This window comes from Rhinopithecus roxellana, chromosome 5 (genome assembly GCF_007565055.1).
Source record: "Rhinopithecus roxellana isolate Shanxi Qingling chromosome 5, ASM756505v1, whole genome shotgun sequence".
Classification (NCBI taxonomy): domain Eukaryota; kingdom Metazoa; phylum Chordata; class Mammalia; order Primates; family Cercopithecidae; genus Rhinopithecus; species Rhinopithecus roxellana.
Window position 1 is genome coordinate 173,037,148 of NC_044553.1, and position 20,086 is coordinate 173,057,233.

The 20,086-nt window shown below is 47.4% G+C and overlaps 1 protein-coding gene across 2 annotated transcripts in view; it reads left to right on the plus strand.

Moving 5' to 3' along the window:
* Positions 1–20,086, plus strand: part of MEGF11 (multiple EGF like domains 11) — a 379,901-nt gene that overhangs the window by 301,087 nt on the left and 58,728 nt on the right. For both annotated transcript variants that reach the window (XM_010363597.2, XM_010363596.2), the window contains 3 exons: positions 2,874–3,010; positions 8,395–8,607; positions 16,079–16,253. In XM_010363597.2, the coding sequence (XP_010361899.2) occupies positions 2,874–3,010; positions 8,395–8,607; positions 16,079–16,253 (525 nt within the window). The remainder of the gene's footprint in view (positions 1–2,873; positions 3,011–8,394; positions 8,608–16,078; positions 16,254–20,086) is intronic.

Here is a 20,086-nt window from a genome sequence, read left to right on the forward strand (position 1 = left end):
CCCACCTCAGCCTCCAAAAGTGCTGGGATTATAGGTGTGAGCCACCGTGCCCTGCTTTCTTGGGTAATTATTTTTTTATGGAAAACAAATCCTCCAGTAACTTTCTGAGACAGTGTTTATGAAGGTTAACTTCTTGAGGCTATTCAAATCTGAAAATGTCTTTATTGAGTCCCCTATTTTAGTGTTAGTTTAGTTGGGTGTAGAATTCTAAGTTGGAAATGATTTTTGTCCTCTGAATTTTTAAGGCATTGCTCCATTGTCTTCTGGCTTCTAGTTAAGAAGTCTAAAACCTTTTGATTCCTGATTTTTGTATGTTTGTTTTCATCTTTGTATTTTCATTTTTGTTTTTGTAGAGATGAGATCTTGCTTTGTTGCCTAGGCTGGTCTCCAACTCCTGGGCTCAAGAGATCCTCCCACCTCAGCCTCCCAAAGTGCTAGAATTATAGGCATGAGCCACCACACCTAGCCTGTTTTCCTCTTTCTGAAAACTGTGAACATCGTTTCTTTATCCACAGAGATATAAACGTTTATGATAACATGTCTTGTTTCATATTTTTGCTGGAGACTTTGTAGGCTTTTTCAGTTCAGAAACCCAGGTTCTTCATCCTTCCATTCTGGGAAATTATCTTTTATTATATTTTGTTTATTTACTTACCTCCATTTTCTCTGTTCTACTGTCTGGAACTCCTGTTAATTAGATGTCAGACCACCTGAACTGGTCCTCTAATTTCATTATATTTTCTCTATTATTTTTATTATTTTTATTTTTTTAAATTTTATTTATTTATATTTTTTTTGAGATGGAGTCTCGCTCTGTCACCCAGGCTGGAGTGTAGTGGCCGGATCTCAGCTCACTGCAAGCTCCGCCTCCCGGGTTTACGCCATTCTCCTGCCTCAGCCTCCCGAGTAAGCTGGGACTACAGGCGCCCGCTACCTCGCCTGGCTAGTTTTTTTTTTTTTTTTTTTTTTTTTTTTGTATTTTTTAGTAGAGATGGGGTTTCACCATGTTAGCCAGGATGGTCTCGATCTCCTGACCTCGTGATCCGCCTGTCTCGGCCTCCCAAAGTGCTGGGATTACAGGCTTGAGCCACCGCGCCCGGCCTTCTCTATTATTTTTAATCTCATCTTTCTATCTTTGCCTCTTTCTCTCTCTGTTGTACTTTATAGATTTCCTCAACTTTCTTTTTTTTTTTTTGAGACGGAGTCTCGCTCTGTTGCCCAGGCTGGAGTGCAGTGGCCGGATCTCAGCTCACTGCAAGCTCCGCCTCCCGGGTCCACGCCATTCTCCTGCCTCAGCCTCCCGAGTAGCTGGGACTACAGGCGCCACCATCTCGCCCGGCTAATTTTTTGTATTTTTTAAGTGGAGACGGGGTTTCACTGTGTTAGCCAGGATGGTCTCGACCTCCTGACCTCGTGATCCGCCCGCCTCGGCCTCCCAAAGTGCTGGGATTACAGGCTTGAGCCACCGCGCCCGGCCTGATTTCCTCAACTTTCTTTTGGCTCTTCTATTGCAACATTTTAATTTCTGCCATCTTATTTTTAATTTTCAAGACTTCTTTCCTACTCTCTGGATATCCTCTTTTATAGCACTCTATTCTTTCACAGGTGCAATATTTTCTTATAGCTACCTGAGCATGTTCATTTTAATTATGATAGAGGCTTTTTTCCTTCTCTTTTTTTTAGGTTTTCCTTGCTCCAGGCATAGTTCCTATTTCCTCTGTGTTCCTGTTGTCTATTCGTTTCTTTCAGTGTTTCTCTTTCATGTGAGGGCCTGTTTCAAATATCTGGTGATCCTTGGCCATCTGTTCACGTTTTACAGTGAGTCTCAGAAAAGCTAATTGGACACCTAGGGGTGGAGGGCGATATCAGGTGTGTTGACTGATGGGACTCTCAACTATCAATATCTTTAGGTCATTTCTCTTGAACTCCTCAGTGTCCCTAGAATGGAACCCTCCAACCTCCTGCCACAGGGAGTTCAGTCCAGCAGTCAGCCTTTAGGAGCGCAGCAGGGAAGAGAGCAGCAGGAGCGTTCCACCCCCACCTTCATCTGTGCCTGTGTCCCTTGTCCACAGCCTGTCACACCAACCTCTCTGAAAGACTTGGACAATTCACCTGGCTTTTCAAGGTGGGGGGGCAGAGATTGGGGGTCTAACTCCCTATTTTATAAACTTTCAAACAGTCCTGTTTTGATCCTACCTGCACCTTCACCTTCAGAGGGTCCCAGTGTCTCTGATTCCTGAGCTTTTTGAGGTTACAAAGGACTTCATCACCCAGCATTATGACACTCCATTTGCAGGCACTTAACATTGCCCAGGAAGCAGAAACCAAAGCAGTTATTGCTCCTCCACCTGCTTTTCCATCTTCCAGTGTGTGACATCCCTTGCCTCCTATTCCTCTTTTCCTTGTAGGTTTACACCTGTACCCCTTTAACTCTCACGTCAGTTGGGTTTGGGAAAGAAGCTGAGCAAAGTGCACGTCTCCACACCAGCATGTTTACTCAGCCTCCTTCCTTGTGTCGCCTCAGCGCTTTACTGTGTACCCATGTGAGAGTACTTAGTGCCTTGTACTTAGCTGTTTCCTTGGCTCTCTCTGCAGTAGACTAGGAAGACAGGAATCAAGTCAAATCACCCCTAGTGTCTAATATAGCACCTCGTATACAATAGGCAGTTTCTAAATTGTGCTGAATAACTGGATGAGCAAGTTGGCCTCAGTCTCCCATCTCTAAGAGAAGGGCTTTGGAACCCTGGTGTCCAGCTGGCTGAACTTCTTCTGGGAAGTTGGGTGGTCCCTGGAGCCACAGCAGCTGTGCCATTCCCAGGAAAGTTTGGCATCTCTGGAGCACTACCATACATGTCTTCCCACCTCTGTTTCAGGGAGCAGTGTGTGCCCAGCCCTGCCCACCAGGAACATTTGGCCAGAACTGCAGCCAGGACTGTCCTTGCCACCATGGAGGGCAGTGTGACCACGTGACTGGACAGTGCCACTGTACAGCTGGATACATGGGGGACAGGTAAGGATAGTGTTAATTGTTGTCTTTGCTGTCCATTTTACTCATATTCACAGGAGCCTTGCAGAGAACAGCTCATAGCTCTCTCTCTGCCAGCCTTCCAGTTCCTTTCTCAGAAAGCACTCTGAGCTCTCCTGCCAGAGAGAGTTGGCACCTGATCCCTCCTCACCCTCGGTCTTCAGAGACACCCTCTTCTCTGGCCTAGTGGCCCAAGCCCTGAATTTGCATGGGCTCACCTGGGGGAAGGACGTGAGCACCTACTCCCACTCTCTACTCTCTGCACTCATGGAGGGAGGCAATGGCACAGATAATCCAAGGAAGCTGAGAGTGCAAAACCATTTCACACGTTTTGCATGATTTCTTCTGGAAGGGGATTTTTAGTCCTAATTTGGGTTCCAACAAAAGGATACTGGCATCAGTTTGCATCCTCTGAAGGCCTGCGGCTTAAGAGCAGACTGAAGGAGGGTGCCAGTGTCCCGGAATGAAACCAGCCTTGCAGAATGGATAATCAAAAAACACAGAACTGGCAAATTGCCATATGTGCACATGTGCCACAGCTGGAAGAAGGAGGCCATGATGACAGGGCACGTGCAGAGGAAAAGGGAGAAACGGCAACCAGCGTGTGTGATGGTGAGTAGATTGGAAGCTGGAAAAAGATATTTGAAACCCACAGAACCCGGGCCAAGTCTCCTCCCTCTCACTCTTGACCACATGGGTCTCTTCAAGCAGAGAAGGACTGTACAGAGGTGGCCCCCACACCCCATGCCTGGTTCTGTGGGAATCCATGTTTCATTTCCGGCTCCTGGATTTTATGCTCTTCTCAGACAAAATGAGGAAACATTTTTCATCATTCCCTGCCTGGGTGACATCAGGAAGCCAGGAGGGAGGCTGAGTTAACTGATGAATCCCTCTGTTTCGAATAGACATAATCGGGGCTTCTCCAGCTCTCACTAGAATCAGCCCCAAATCCTTAGTGATGTCCAGAAAAGAGTGTCCATTAGCCTTGAGCTGATTTACCTCCGGCTGGAAGTCTTTTAAGCCAGATCTGATCTCTTTGTGAGCCAATGTTCATCAGTGTGAGCTTCCTCAGCATAGAACGTGGGGTGTGGCATCTGGGGATCCGTCCCTCCCTGACCCGTGGGAGGGAGGGCTGAAACATTGAGTCCAGTTCCCATCCTCATCATCTCCCCAAATAAGGAAATGCTCAGGATGAGCCAGTATGGACTGGAACCAGGAAGACCCTCAAGCCAGCACAGGACTCCTTTGTCAGTCCACTTTCTCATGAGAGTGCAAACCGCTCGCTTGTTGTTGGAAATGAGCAGGCCCAGGACTCTAGCCGGCTGGACTCCACACGAGTAGACCCTAGTTCATTGGTGCTCTCGATTTTCCCTGTAAAGATGTGCCAAATAGAGAAATAATCCAAAATCTCTCGCTTGTTGGAGCCTGGTCCATGATCCTGGGTAGAGAGGAACCTCTAAAGCCAAGGGGCCCTCTAGCAAGCTTTGTCAATCAACCACAGGAGAGTTCAATAGGAGGCCAGGCAGCATTTGGGCTTCTCACCTAAACGGGCTGCCTGGTGTTTAATATTTTGTAAAATTGCCTCCATTAATTTCGTAGGTGACAGCTGCATTAACCCACCCAAATCATCACGAGCATATTAAAGTTGAGTGGGTATAATAATGCAGGCCTCCCCGGATAGGCAGAAACCAGTGCAAATTAAACACGAAATGTAACGAGGGCTTTGCAGCTCATTTTGTAATTTAATTGAGCAATGTATCTGGTTGTTAATGGCAATATCGGACACATTAGATTGATATGGTGCAAAGGAAGAATGTTTAAGTAGAAAACTAATTCCTGCTGTGATTACCCTTCTGTTCCACAGGCCCCGTTATTAGCATGCTTTGTATAAAATTCATTAGCTGTCGTTGCTTGATCTCTAAATAAATAAGTTGTTTAAATTGTGAGTAGGGAAAAAAAAGGCTGATTATGTAAATGAATGAGGTTGTCAATATTTCATTTCCAGATTATTTTTCTGGGGCTATAGATTCGGTCACCCCAAAAATGTAGTGGGCTAGGGAATTGCCCTCCTGAGGAGCTTAGGGTTCAGGGCTCTGTCCAGTCCTGCTAGGCAGGAAGGAGCAGGAATGTTTGAAAAGGAGCAGGTATCAGGAGGTATCTTGTTTGAGTTTTTTCACCCGACATTTGAGAGACATTCGAGGCCAGCAAAGCACAGTGACTTCTGGAGAAATCCATTTGCAGGCTGAACAGGGGCTGGCAATTCAGATAGTGATTATTCAGGTCTTCAGCTGCCCTTTTCCTCCCTTCTGCCTCAGTTTCCCTCCTTCCCTTCCCCTATTCTACTTCTCCTTCTGTCTTCTACTTTCCATTCCTTCTCCAGACATCACCTTCTTTCTTGCCTCTTCTTCCCTCTTTTTTCTGCTCTCTTTCCCGTCATGAGGCCTCAGATTGACTGACATGTGACAAGATTTGCAGAAAGACAATCTGGGGTCATCTTAGCCACATGCAGGCTGCGTGAGCTTGGAGCAATTGCCTCACTTGTCCCAGGGCAGCCTCCTTAACTCCAAAGTGAGGGTGATGAGAGTATCTGCTGCTCCAGGGGCTGGGGACGGGCTCTGGGGCCTGAGCAGCTGGAAGCCCCTCGGTATATGGTGCCCAGGGGTGTTGTCATCATGATCCCTGCTGCCCCATTATTCTGCCAGATCACTCCTTTACACAGTGGCTCTGAGAGGGGAGAGCTGGTGGCATCTTCTTAGGAAGGAAGCACTCAAGGCCAGACCCCAGTCACTGTCCTCTTCTCCTTGTCATTGTGGGCACAGAGCAACGAAAGCACAGAAGAGAGACAAGGACACCCCAGTCTCAAGTTGCCAAGGCTGGTGCCCCACACACTGGCTGCTCTCATCCCCCACACACTTGCTAGCTGGCCGTGCCGCATCCACGAGGGTCTGGCCACTCATCCTCACCGTAAACAACTGAGTCACCCAGACACAGAATCTCCCTGCCCTGTCTGTAGAAGAATACTTCCACCCCCATGATCCTCCAAAATACATAATAAAGAAGTTAGAGCTGTATTTTTTTTTTATTATTGCTTTTCCCCTCTGATTACTGTAGAAGATATACAGAAAACCTGGAAAATGGAAACATGTGATAATTAAAACACTAACTCCTCAAATCTACTCTACTATCAACATTTTAGAATTTTTCCCCTTGGGCTTTTTCATGCCTGAATTTAAGGCCAGAAGGTCAGATGGGCTCTATTATAAGAACTGTTGAAAACAATATTAACATGAGTACTAATGAAAATAACTAACTTTTCGAATTGAGCCCTATTTATGGGCTGGGCACCTTTCTAAATGTTTACATACATTATCCCATTTAATTCTTACAGAACCTGATGAGATTTAGTGAGTATCATCCCATTTTACAAAAAGGAAGAAGATGTCAGAGCTTTAGGTTAGTTCTCCATTATCCACACTGTTGAATCAGTGCTGGAACAAAGATAACCCAGAACTCCAGAGGCCATTTCCATTTGTCTTTGGGATGCAAGAAGTTGTCTCCCTCTTTTACCCCTTATTCCCCCCTTGACTTATCCGGATCTAGTTGCTGTGACAATAAATTTGCATCCCCTGGGAAAGAGCCCAGGATGGGGGTAAAGGATGTTGAGGCACATTCAGGAAACCAGGTGGTCAGCAGTGGGGGGGTCACACTCACCCACGGAGGAGCCACACCCATGGCTGTGAGTTAGATGAAGTTGAATAATTATCCTCATGTTGGCAGCTCCAAGTACTAGCCCAGACATGCATAGGACACAAAGGGGGTCCCAGGCTTCCTCCTTGGGGGCTCACAGGCTGATGGGAGAGACTCAGCCCCTACCTTGAGGGGACGCTCTTCCAAGGAAGGGAAAATAGCCCTTGTCACAGGGCATTCTATAGTCCCATGAAGGAGGATGCTTCCTGTACTCGAGGGAAAATCCACAGTCAGGGAGGAGACATGTCTCCCAGTAGGACAAGAGAGACTCTACATCTGCCCAAAAGGCTCACAAACCAGAGACACTGTATAGAAACAAAATCACCCCATTTCATCAAATCTAAGGTGCCACTGATTGTGAGATGCATCATTATTTCATACACTGCAAAGAAGGAAAAACACTGGCAATTAAACTATGACATGCCATCAGACATAAGACTTATCTAATTAACTTCAGAGATATAAAAATATATTTGAAAAACAAGGTGGCTCATGCCTGTAATCCCAGCCCTTGGGGAGGCCGAGGCAGGCAGATCATGAGGTCAAGAGATTGAGACCATCTTGGCCAACGTGGTGAAACCCCGTCTCTACTGAAAATACAAAAATTAGCTGGGCATGGCGGTGCACACCTGTAGTCTCAGCTACTCAGGAGGCTGAAGCAGGAGAATCACTCACTTGAACCTGGGAGGCAGAGGTTGCAGTGAGATCATGCCATTCCAGCCTGGGCGACAGAGTGAGACTCTGTCTCAAACAAACAAACAAAAAAAAAAACCAAGGTGTTTTTAAACCTACCTAAATGGTTTTTTGTTTAATGGGTGCAGAGTTTCCGTTTGGGAAGATGGAAACGTTCTGGAGATGGGTGGTGGTGATGTAGCACAACAGTGCGAATGTGCTTAACGCCACTGAACTGTACGTAGTTAAAATAGTCAATTCTATGCTGTGCACTGTCTTAGTCTGCTCATGCCACTATAACAAAATACCCAAGACTGAGTAATTTATAAACAACAGACATTGATTCTCACAGTTCCGGAGGCTGCGAAGTTCGAGATCAAGGGGCCAGCAGGTTTGGTGTCTGATGAGGGCCCCAATCTCTGCTTCCAAAATGGTGCCTTGAAGCCTGTATCCTCAGAGGGTGAAAGGAACAGAAGAGCCAAAAAAAAAAAAAAATAGGGACCTCAGTGGCTCCCAGCAGCCCTTTTATAAGAGCGCTAATCCATTCATGCCTTAATCACCTCCCAAAGGCCACACCTCCTCATACCTTGGCATTGGGTGTTAAGTTTCAATGAGAATTTTGCGAGAAGCATTTAAACCATAACACGTATAGTTCACCACAACTTTAATTTTTTAAAAAAATATTAGGCTTGGAATCAATAAAATATGGTAATACAAACTCATTGCTGGGAGCACTGAGGAGACCTGGCGTGAAAGGCAGAAATGACTGGGGTGAACTAAACCATGGAATACTTCCTGGAGGAGGAGAGAGAAAAGGGGAGGAGGCTGTGAGCAGGGTGGAGCACACCAGGCCTGGGCCAGATGACCAGGAGGACCACATCCTGGAGGATCTTGAAGCACAGGTGAGGGATCCCGGCCCACAGCCTCAGCCACACTCTGCTCTCCCACAGGTGCCAAGAGGAGTGCCCCTTCGGGACCTTCGGCTTCCAGTGCTCACAGCGCTGTGACTGCCACAATGGTGGGCAGTGTTCACCTACCACGGGTGCCTGCGAGTGTCAGCCTGGCTACAAGGGCCCACGCTGCCAGGAGCGACTGTGCCCAGAGGGCCTTCATGGCCCAGGCTGCACCCTGCCTTGCCCCTGTGACGCTGACAACACCATCAGGTATGAGCTGGGAACGGGTGAGCTCGGGACAAGGGCGGGGGGTGCTCAGGTAGAAAGGAGGCTTGCTAGGATGTGGCCCCCCCCACCTCTGGCACGGACATCCAGGCAGGGTGGGGAAAGGGTTAGGACCTCAGCACTGAGCCCTGAGAACTACTTTGATGAAAAGAAGGGGAAGCCAAGGCCACATAGCCACAGTCAGGACTAGAGCCAGATCACTCAACTCTGTCCACCACACCTGGCTGCCTGCATTTCCAAATGTGCCTGTCTGAGACTCCACACATGGGAGCAAGGAGGGAGCAAGGAGGTGGGGTGGAGCACAGCTGCATGACCGTGGGGGCTGGGATGGCAGGGCTCGGGTGCCACAAGCTCTGAGCACATTGTCCTGGAGAATATTTCCCCTCCACTTGTGTGGCATCCAACCAGAGCCAGGGCCACTAGGGCAGAAGTAGAGGCTTGAGCTGCAGAAGGTCAGGACTAGAAAGGACCTTAAAAATCAGTAGGGCCATCCCAGGGCCTAGGGAGGGTTGTCCCAACAGGCCCTGGCAAGGGTAGAGAAGCAGGCACAACAGGGGCAGCCCTTTATCAGGGCCTGGACTTGGGGTTAGCCCCTCCCTCAGCACTCTGTGTCCTTTGTGGCTTGGGGACATCCGGGCAAAATTTGCACCCCCATCCCCCACTTCCAAAGGAGTCTGAACCTGTGAAGCCAGAGCTGCTCTGGGCTACTACTCCCAGCTCCCTTCCCTGCCCGCTTCATGCACCAGTAGGCACTGCCCCTGGGTAAAAAATTGAGGCTGCCAGCCTCAGATAAATGCCCCCACAGCCCTTTATCGTGGCTGCCTCTTAATTGGGTGATGAAGGTCAGGGGAGCATCCCTTCTCCCTCAGGCCTATGGACAGCCCAGGGAAGACCAGCCACCCTGGGCATGGGTGCTGCTGCTGTTTGCAGGGCATACAGAGAATCCCTCTGCTTTGCAGCCCTGTCCCTGGGACAGCCAGGACTTAGCCTTGGCCACTCTTCGCTTCCAGGCTTTGATCTTTCACAAATCACTCTGGAGCTTCATTCACTGCAAACAGAGGCATCTCAGCAAGGGCTATGAGTCAAACGAAAAGGTCCTCCCTCCCTAGAGTGGAGCAGCTGGGGTGGTGTGAGGCAAAGGTGGAGCGCCCAGGAAGGAGATTGTCCAGAGAGGGTGCTAGAGCCAGTGGAGTTGGCCTGTCCATGACCTGAGCATTCATTCACTCGGTCATTCATTCAGCAAACACTGAGCGCCTGCAGGGCTGGGCTGTGAGGAGGAAACACTAAGCACCTTCTACCATATTTCTTCAAATACAAGACAATAACAGTAGTGAGGCACAGCTTTATTTGGGTTACTACTAGGAAAATTCTATCAACTGAACTGTGACACACCATTGATTGTATAATATACCCAATATCAGAGATGTGGAAATGTAGAGGAGAAGTACATCTTAGAATTGATGAAATATATGTGGTTGGCCCTGCTAGGTTCCAACATGTGCCCAAGTAACTATGACCCAGGACTATGTGATGTTGGTCAGGGAAGGCTTCCTAGAGGAGGTGGCATCTGGGCTGGGTTTGGAGAGCAGAGCGAGAGCTCCAAGGCGCTAATTACAGAAGTCCCACATGGCTGGTCAGGGGACTGGGCCAGCTGGCTCAGACTGTTCCATGTGTCTAAATATTAATATTCCACGATCTGTCGCTCCTGTTGGAAAGCTGAGGGAGGACCCTCTCCGAGACAGGAAGCAAGGCTGATGCCGGGGTCAAATGCAGGGAGCTCCTGCCACAGAAATCTAACCAAGCCCCAAATTAAAGGGCTACTGTTTTCCTCCTGTGCCTGGGCAACCATGCCCTGTATAATTCATCCTTTCTCTGAAGGAGTCCTCCATGCATTATTAATCGGAAGGGACTCCCTCTTCTCTCCCACTAATCTCAGCCCATCCAATATTGATGATTATTTGCTTTACTGTCTTTAAAACGTATCATGTGTCAGGGACTGGGAGGGAGTAGCGGTTCTTCAGAGCGGGGGCTCTGAGTGTGCCCACTAGTCTACTCCCCAGCCTGGTGTCCTCTGAGTCTGCATCACCATCTCCTTGAGGAGGTGGGCTCCCTGAGGGCACCAGCAGCCTGGCTTGTCCATTCCTGTGGCCTCTAGCCTCAGCATTGCACAGTGCCTGCACAGAGTAGGCCTTCAGTAAGAGGAGTCCCTGAACTCATCTTAAACAGCCCATCCCTCTGGGAGGTTCTACCCATTAGCTGAAGTCAACCCCATTTTTTTAAAAAAACATATTTCCCCCTTTCTCTTGGTACACTGGCCCACTGAGCCCCTGGCACAAAGTTTTTGTTCAGTTGAGCTTAGGGTTTCTCAACCCTGCCACCATGAACATTTTGGGCTGGGGAATTCTTTGTTGTAGAGGGCTGTCCTGTGCTTTGTAGAATGTTGAGCAGCATCCCTGGCCTCTACTCACTAGATGCCAGTAGCACCCTTCTTCCACTGCCCAAGTTCTGACAATCAGAAATGTTTCCAGACATTGCCGGATGTCTCAGGGTGGGGCGGGGCAGGAAAAATTCCCGGAGGTTGAGAGCCTCTGGGCTAAATGAACTCTCTCATGCTGTACTTGATTGTTCTTATGGACACCAGAAAACAGCTCTCTTCCTCTATGTGGATAGAGGGAAGCCCTCTCTTCCCATGAGACTTTTTTGGCCCATTATAGAGTCGTCTCTTGAGATTCAAGAAAAGCCAAGGAATGACTGTGTGACTTCCAATCTTAAGACAGTTAAAGTTCAGGTACTGAGTGGGGATTGGGACTTCTGAGTCCTGCCCTCAAACCTACCTCTGTCTAAGCAAGTGTCCATAATAAGGGCACTTGATATATGCACATAAGATATATGTCCTTCTCCTCTCTATGCATAAATTTCCCAATCTGTCCATCACCTTTCATCAACCCAGTGAGGGGAAATGTTCTCCTGTGGTCTTTGAAAGTGAAGCTTCCACCCAACTCCCTGAGAGAAGGAACGTGGGATCCCTAGAAGCCTAGCCTCAATGCTTCCTGCCTTCTGCAGAACTTACAACAAAGCCCCCACCACAACAGCGTGCAAGGTCTTGAGCATCTTTCCTAGGGAGACAAAGTAATCCCAACCCCCAGCCAAAGAAAGCCCTATCCACCCAGCTCCAGCCTCTCTCTGGTCTATGCCCTTCCAGCAAGGCTGCTGCACAGAGGTTGAATCCATGCCCTGGGAAGGAAGAAGTGGCTGGTAAGATTCTCCAACTCTTCATTCCCGTTATCAACTCTTTGTGGCACACAAAAAGAAACCACTCTCCTTCATACAGGAATAACCTTGAGAAAGAAAGCACCTGTGTGTATGGGCTCTTAAATGTCCCCTCCACAATTGGATTGTCATAGACTAATTCCAGCAGCCATGATCGTGTATTACCTTTGAAAGATTTGATTCAGCCAACAGATGCAGCATTGACAGAAATCTCATAGCAGCTGAAAGAAAGGCAGAAAAATCCACTCTGGAAGGATTCCTGTATTGTTCAGCTTTCGGTTCCTATTAACTTGTGATTAATCTATGTCTGGGGGAAATGGGAGAAAAGAAAAAACCAGAGAGAATGGAACCAGGCTAAACACCAGTGACTGTAACTTCTGCCTGAGCCAAAAACAGCAGTCCCTGGCCTGCCATGTGACTCAAGAGAATGGGGACCACCACCGGGAAGAAGGGATGCCTGGGAGAGGGGCTGTGCAAGTCACTCTGCTGAGGGACAGAGGTTCCAAGCATGGTGGTCACAGCTCTCCATCATGATCAATCAGCTGTCACTCTCCATCCTCTTTTCTTTTTTTTTTTCTTTGAGATGGAGTCTCGCTCTGTCACCCAGGCTGGAGTGCAGTGGCCGGATCTCAGCTCACTGCAAGCTCCACCTCCCGGGTTTACGCCATTCTCCTGCCTCAGCCTCCGGAGTAGCTGGGACTACAGGCGCCCGCCACCTCGCCCGGCTAGTTTTTTGTATTTTTTGGTAGAGACGGGGTTTCACCGTGTTCGCCAGGATGGTCTCGATCTCCTGACCTCGTGATCCGCCCGTCTCGGCCTCCCAAAGTGCTGGGATTACAGGTTTGAGCCACCGCGCCCGGCCTCCATCCTCTTTTCAAAGGGACATTTGGAGTTTCTGTAAGACGAGTAATCAAATTAAGAAAGTAGACATCCTATTTCTAGAAATGGGATATTGTAGGGATATGAAAAAAAAAGGAATGATTTTAGATTTGGTTTTGAGCCTTCTGGTTCTCAGAGTAGAGTAAAATTAGTGCCTAACGTATCTCTGAGCAGCCAAAGTGACAGCAGCAGAGATCAAAAGCAGGAAATGCAGAGTACTTAGGTCAGCATTTGCTAGCTCGATGGGTGTGGAGTGTGCTTTTCACAAGGTGGTGCCCTCACCCAAGTAAGAGCATGTAATTGGTGAACTCCAGCGTGATCATTTGCTAGGCAGAGACAGCAGAAGGATCTATTGATGGAAGAGGCAGAAAGGTGCCCGAGACCTTTTAGAGTCTCCAGTGCTCAGCAGAGTTGATGGCTGCAGCCAAGACCTGCCAGGCCATTCCTAGGTTCAAGCACATCAGTCTCCACAACCGTAACTGAGCCAGTCTCTCTACACTAACCCTAAACCTCAAAGGAAGCTCTTGGAAAGATGCAACCTAAAGAGAAGAGTGCTCCAAAACCATCTGGCAGAGCAGCAGGGCCACCAAGGGGCACAATTTCCCAACGGTACCTATGCAGGCTGCTGTCTCCCCTTCCAGTGCCTTGGGGCTCAGGGAGGAATTTTTCTCTGTAAAGGTCAGAAAGTCTTCGAACACTCATCGTTTATACCCATTCTTCTTTGTTAGATACTTCCAATTTTTATTGCTTTACATCTGTTTATAAATAAAATAAATGCTCAATTTTGGTAAGTTAGGGAATGCGTAGACATTTAAAGACAAAACTTAGAATCAGTTTCTCAATCCAGAGATAAGCACAAAAGCCATTTTGTGGTAATCTGTTGATGTCTGTATCATTTTCATATTTTAGATTTGATATATTTTCATATTTGAAAGATTTGATTTAGGCAACAGATGCAGCATTGCTAGAAATGGCTTTGTATACAAAGTGCTTATTTCACTTAACCTTGTATCATTAAACATTTTGAAAAACAATTGAATACATCTCTTAGCATTCCTTCATATGGATGTTATAATTCATTTAACCAATACCCTGTGGTGAGAGGTGGCATGAGGCAGTGGACAAAATGTGGCCAGACAGACCTGGGTTTGAATCCCAGCTCTGCCACTCACTGTCTTAGCTATGTGACCTTAGGCGAGTCACATAACCTCTAAATGCCATCTGTGAAATACAGGCTCAAATGCCTAATTCACAGGTTTATTTGAAGATTAGAAATATATGTATAAAGTCCCTGGTGCCTCAATAGCCTGGTCACATATTATTTATTATTATTTAAATTGCTTCCATTTTCCACTGTTATAAATAATGCTTCAGGGAACATCTCCGTGTATAAATCTTTCTCCACAACTATGATTATTTCCTTAGGATAGAGTCTTAGAAATGGAATTACAAGACCAGAGTCTGAATACTTTTAAGTCTTCTGATATATAACCTCAGATTGTTTTGAAACCTTTACCAGCATTTTAAAGCATATTCACTGTTTTGATGGAGGAAAAGTGGTGTCCAGTTGTTGTTTAGACTTGATGATTAATGAGACTAAATACTTTTCTGAAATGATTACTAGCTACTTGCACTTATTATTCAAGAATTGCCTGTTCCTGTCCACCCCCTCATTTTCTGTGAGAAAACCAGGGTCCCTAGAAGAGAGACAGCTTGGCTAGGCTTCACACAATTAGTTTGCTCATTAATTAATTTTCTAAATATATATTAAGCACCTCCAGTGTGCCAGGGACTCTGTTGGGCCCTGAGAAGGGAACAAGACAAACGGCTCTCCCCCATGGAGCTGCAACCTAGTGGAAAAGATAGATGATAAATCAGCAGAAACGAAGAAAGAATCAATGGAAGATAATTATATTTAGAGGAAGCTGTATTCATTTCCAAATATTCACCAGGGCAGTGAATATGAGCCAGGTGTTGGGGATCCATCAATGGTCCAGTGGGGCAAGGCGCCAAGGCCCCATGGAAGTTAGCAGAACCAAGACTTGCCCCAGGTTCCCCCTGCCAGCCCAGGGCATGCTTCTCTTGACCTTATCCCCGGAGTTGGGCTCCAGAGCAGGGAGGCCAGTGCCACAAGGAATCTAAAAGGCTTATCTCTACCACCCAGCACTTCTTTGGTGTATTAGTCTGAGCCCCTCCAGAAGCAGATACCAAGAGCAAGAGGTTTACTAGGGGAAGCATCTGTGAGGGAAAGTGGGGAGAGAGCTGGGGAGGCTGGGAGAGCTGACAGATCACATGTGAGGAAGAAAGGAAGGAAGGGAGGAAAGTTGGGAGAAAGAGTCTTAACTCACAGCATGGTTCTAAGAAAGTTTGCCAGGATGGGGCATCTTAAAGCCAAGGTACTCATCAGAGGAGTCCCAGATCTCCCAAGAGTGTGCCCACCCTAGTGTCCCTGCTGTGCTCCAGCTGGGAGTGGCCCAGGGGAAATGTGGCCTCTGGATTTCAGACTCAGCACTGGGGCCATAGATCAATTATGCTCCTGCAGGAGTTCTGAGCAGCACACGGTTACAACTGGCATCCCACTGACCATGAATGGACAACAGCTGTTGGATCAGATGGCTGCCAGCTAGAGGTTGCCCGACTCTCTGGAGGTCATGCCAGGGATCCCCTGCCTCTAGCCGAATGGTCCTTTCTCTAGCCCAAACAGGAGACAGAGAAGAGCTTGCTCACTGTTAAAGAGCCTGGCAAAGCATAGGTTGGGGTTGCTCTCTCCAGGACAGACATTGCCAGAGAGAGGAGGTCACGTCTGGCCCAAAGTCTTGTTTTCACTCAGCCCAACATTCATTGAACACCTACAATATTGAGAGCCCCTGGGGTATCACTGCTTCCTTCTCGTCCTGTTCCCACACTAGGCATTCGTCTTGGGTGAGGGACGGATGAAGCCTTGGACCGCATAGTCTATAAGCCAAGGGACTAAAAGGCCACTCTCTCTTTTTGTTTTCATGTGTCTGAATTATAAAGAAGACTTGTGTGGGAGTCAGAAGCCCTGTGTTCTAATCCTGCTCTTGTCTTCTCCTTGCTGTTGACTTCAGGGTAGTTATATAATCATCCTGAGCCTCAGCTTCTGGGTGGTAATAAGATCATGTGGCCTTGGCATCCTCTGATAAACAGAAAAGGCATTGAACAATTTAATCCCAGAGGTCCTTTGATCCCGCTACCCTGGGCAAGCCAGGCTTGGGGTGGGCAGAGGGTGGGCACAAGGCTGCTTCCTGGAACGAAGTGTCTTCTCACCCTTCTCTTATCTGTGCAGCTGCCACCCAGTAACCGGAGCTTGTGCCTGCCAGCCAGGCTGGTCTGGTCACCACTGCAATGAATCCTGCCCTGCTGGCTACTATGGCGATGGCTGCCAGCTGCCTTGCACCTGTCAGAATGGCGCCGACTGCCACAGCATCACTGGGGGTTGCACTTGTGCCCCAGGCTTCATGGTAAGATGGGAGGGGCCTCCCGTGGCCTTCCTGACCCCCACTGGGCCAGCTCCCCTCACCTGCTGGTGCAATCAGGAATGTGGCTTTGCACCCAGGTGCCTCCTTGTGTCCGCCTCAGAGATAGACTCCATGAGGGGAGAGCCCCTGAAGCTGTTCTCAAAGGGCCAGGGTTTGTAATACTAAAAATAATAGGGGGGGGGGGTCTTTCCATCACCCCCAACTCTGAAGGTTGCCTTCCTTTGTGCCCAGCTCCTCCCTGTCCATATCCTTATGCACACAATATTTTTACATCAGAAAAACCACAATGCACAGAGACAGTTTTGCATTCTGCTTTCTTTTACCCACATTGCTATGTTGCTGCTTGGGCTTCTTAATTATGGTTTTAAATGGCTGCATAACACTGCAGGAGCAGATGTACCCCCAGTTTCCTCAGCCATTCTCTTACTGCTGAATATTAAGTTGTTTCCAGTGTTCACAGTGAATGTTGCAGTGAGCATCTTCATACAAATAGCATTTCCCCCGCCCACCCCCAATGAATTATTTCCTTAGGGTGAATTCCCAGGGCCAGTGGGCATAATATATTTACGGCTCTTGATGGATGTTGCCATATTACTTCTCTCAAGGGTTCTATAAATCTACACCGCCACAAATTGTGCATGAATGTACCTATTTCAGAATAACTTTGCTAAAATTTTATTAAATTTTTCTAATTATATAGGTAGAAAATGGTTCCTCAATGTTGTTCTAATTTGCATTTCTCTGATTACAAGGGAGAGTGAACATCTTCCCTATGTTTGTTTACAATTTGTATCTTCTCATGAATTATGCTGGTCTTTATGAGGTTTGTTTTGGGGAACTTGACATTGGAAGTGGAATCCTGTTCAAAGGCAGGGCATGTTCAGCAGGCTCAAGGAGCCAAACCCTCAGGGGTTCTCTATGGCCATATGTTTAATTGTGCTGTAGGAAGCGGTACAATTGTGCAGTTGAAAGAGTGTGGCCTTTCGAACCAGAACTGGGTTGCACCCTGGCTCTCCTACTCACCAACTGTGTGACCTTGGATGAGTGACTCAGCCTCTCTTCGGTTCTGTTTCCTCACCTGTGAAATAGAACACCTGCCTTGCAAGGTTGCTATCAGGTGTCAAGATGGGATATAGAGAGTGTGCATTCTAGCAGGCCTCTCAGACAGCAGTAAATGTTCTAAGCACCTACGGTCCTTGTTCACTTGCAGGTTCTGATTCAGTAGGTCCGGGATGGGGCCTGAGGTTCCGCATTTCTAACAAGCTCCCAGGTGATACCAATAATGCTGGTCAGTGGTCCTCACTTTGAGTAGGATACTGATATGTAGCCATGGGTCTCAACTTGGGCTGCACCCTGAAATCTCTAGGAAAGCTTTATAAACATCAATGCCTGGGACCCACTCCCAGAGATTCTGATGTATTTGGTCTAGGCGTGGTCTGGCTGAGGCCAATGTGCTGCTAAGATGGAGATCCACTGATCCACAAAGAATTCTTGTAGATCAAATGAGGGTTTGCTTGGTGGCAATGGCTTTTAAAGCCAGGTTGCCTTGGTCTGCAGAGCAAAGCCCAGAACAAAACACTGTTCAAATTGAAATGTGGCTAGTTCTGAATTGAGATGTGAAGTGGAAAATACACATTGGATTTCCAAGGCTTAGTATGAAAAGGTGAATATAAAATATCTCGATAATTTTGTTATATTGATTACATGTTATATATATATATATATATATATACACACACACACATTTATATACACATTTATATATATACACACACACACATTTTTATATATATATATATATATTTAAAGTGTGTGTGTGTGTATATATATATATATTCTTCTTTTTTTTTTTTAAAGAAAGAGTCTCACTTTGTCGCCCAGAGTGGAGTGCAGTGGCACAATCTTGGCTCACTGCAACCTCTGCCTCCTGGGTTCAAGCAATTCTCGTGTCTCAGCCTCCTGAGCAACTGAGATTATAGGCATGTGCCACCACGCCTAGCTAATTTTTGTATTTTTAGTAGAGACAGGGTTTTGCCATGTTGGCCATGCTGATCTTGAACTCCTGGCCTCAAGTGATCTGCCTACCTTGGCCTCCCAAAGCGCTGAGATTACGGGCATGAGCCACTACTTCTGGCCTAAATATATTTGTTTAAGTAAAAACACATTACTAAGATTAAAAAAAAAGAAAAGAAAAAAAAAAGTTAAGATGTCCCTTCTTCTTCCCCAGCAGATAACACTGGGTGAAAATGAACTCTTCAGCATCTTTGAAAGAGATGGAAGTCTGGTTTTCTCTTTAATTTACCTTTGTTAGTGTAAATTTTTTGCTGTAATTTCCACAGTAAAATGGAGGTGCCTTGGGTTTTGAATTTGGGTAGGAGAGAATAATTGTTTGGGATTAAAAATCTCACATAGCCAAGTGGTCAGGTGACTGAAGGTGACTGCACCAGACTGCTCATGGGTGACCCCTGTCCCAGCTTGGCTTCTAGCATAGCTCTAGGACTTTGGGCATCTGTAGATGGGGAGTATACAGGGAGAGAGAAGAACCTATTAACTTCTAAGATGGTCTACTGTATGGACTCCATGGATCAAGTCAGGAAACACTGTTCTGGGGAAAAGTAGGAGCAAGAAGGTATGTGCATACATAGGAGTGGGAAGTTCACTGAGGGTTGTATGGTCTGGTCATATGCATTGTCTATGTGTCTGCTGGGGGTCTTGCCTCTCTATTCCCCCTTCTTTATCCCCAGTTGCCTGCCTACTCACTGCTCCTCAGAACAAGGGAAAATCGGGGCCCCAGAAAGGCCTAGGAGACTAGCATCTGTTTGCTCATTGTCCCCAGTGCTCCAACAATCTGGAGGCCAGGCCATTGCCTCTCTTCCTTGCACCTGAGATGCAAATGACTTGCTCTCCTTGAACTTTGGGGCACAGGTGCATGCCAGAGTCATCTCACTGTGGAGTCTCCCTGCCTGGGGCTCAGGGCTAAGACAGATTGTGAGTCAAGCTGCCCTGGTGAGACCCAGCGAATTCCCATCCATCTCCCCCCACCCAGCCTCATTATTCCTGGAAAGGCTCCTCTGGGGCTCTGTTGGATATTGGGCAGGGGCCGTAGAAGGTGATTACAGAACAGTTCATTGTTCTCAACCAGCATGACTCACTCCTGCATGCATCAAGCCCTCAGGGGGAAGCCGTTACTCTTGCCCTCACTCCAGCTTCTGAGTGAATGCAACTTCCCACAATTAGCCAGTTCTGGTCAAAGTAGGGGCAATCAGCAGAGCAGACTCAGCAGAGACTAGCCTCACGATGTCCCGCAGTCAGTAATAATTAGCAATGTCTTTGTTGGTTGCTTGGTTTGTGAATGTATGTACACTGCCTTTATCCTTGAATGATTTTAGGATGAGTAATCAGTTAAGGACTAATTAAAGGAGCCCTTTTCTGGGTGTTTGGAGATCTTCGTTCTAGGCTCAGTAATCTTGGACATGTCACTTCACCTTGCTGGGCCTCCATTTCCCTATCTGAAAGATGGGAGGAGTAAACCAGTTTTGCCTGCTATTGGATGTGAGTAGCCCCCATGACAGTGGATGTGAAACCGCATCCTTACTGTCCCCTCTCACCCCAACTCTCCCTGCCCAGGGTCTTTAGGGAGGATATTGGGACAGCTTTATGAAAGCAGACTCTGGGGGCTGAGAATGGTCTCAGGCTCAACATAAACATGAGGAGTGCTGAAGAAGTAGTGCAGAACCACACATGTGAGCTCAGTGACATGCCTGCCCTAGCCAGGTGGTCCCCACCCCTGAGAGCACAGGGACATGGGGCAGAAG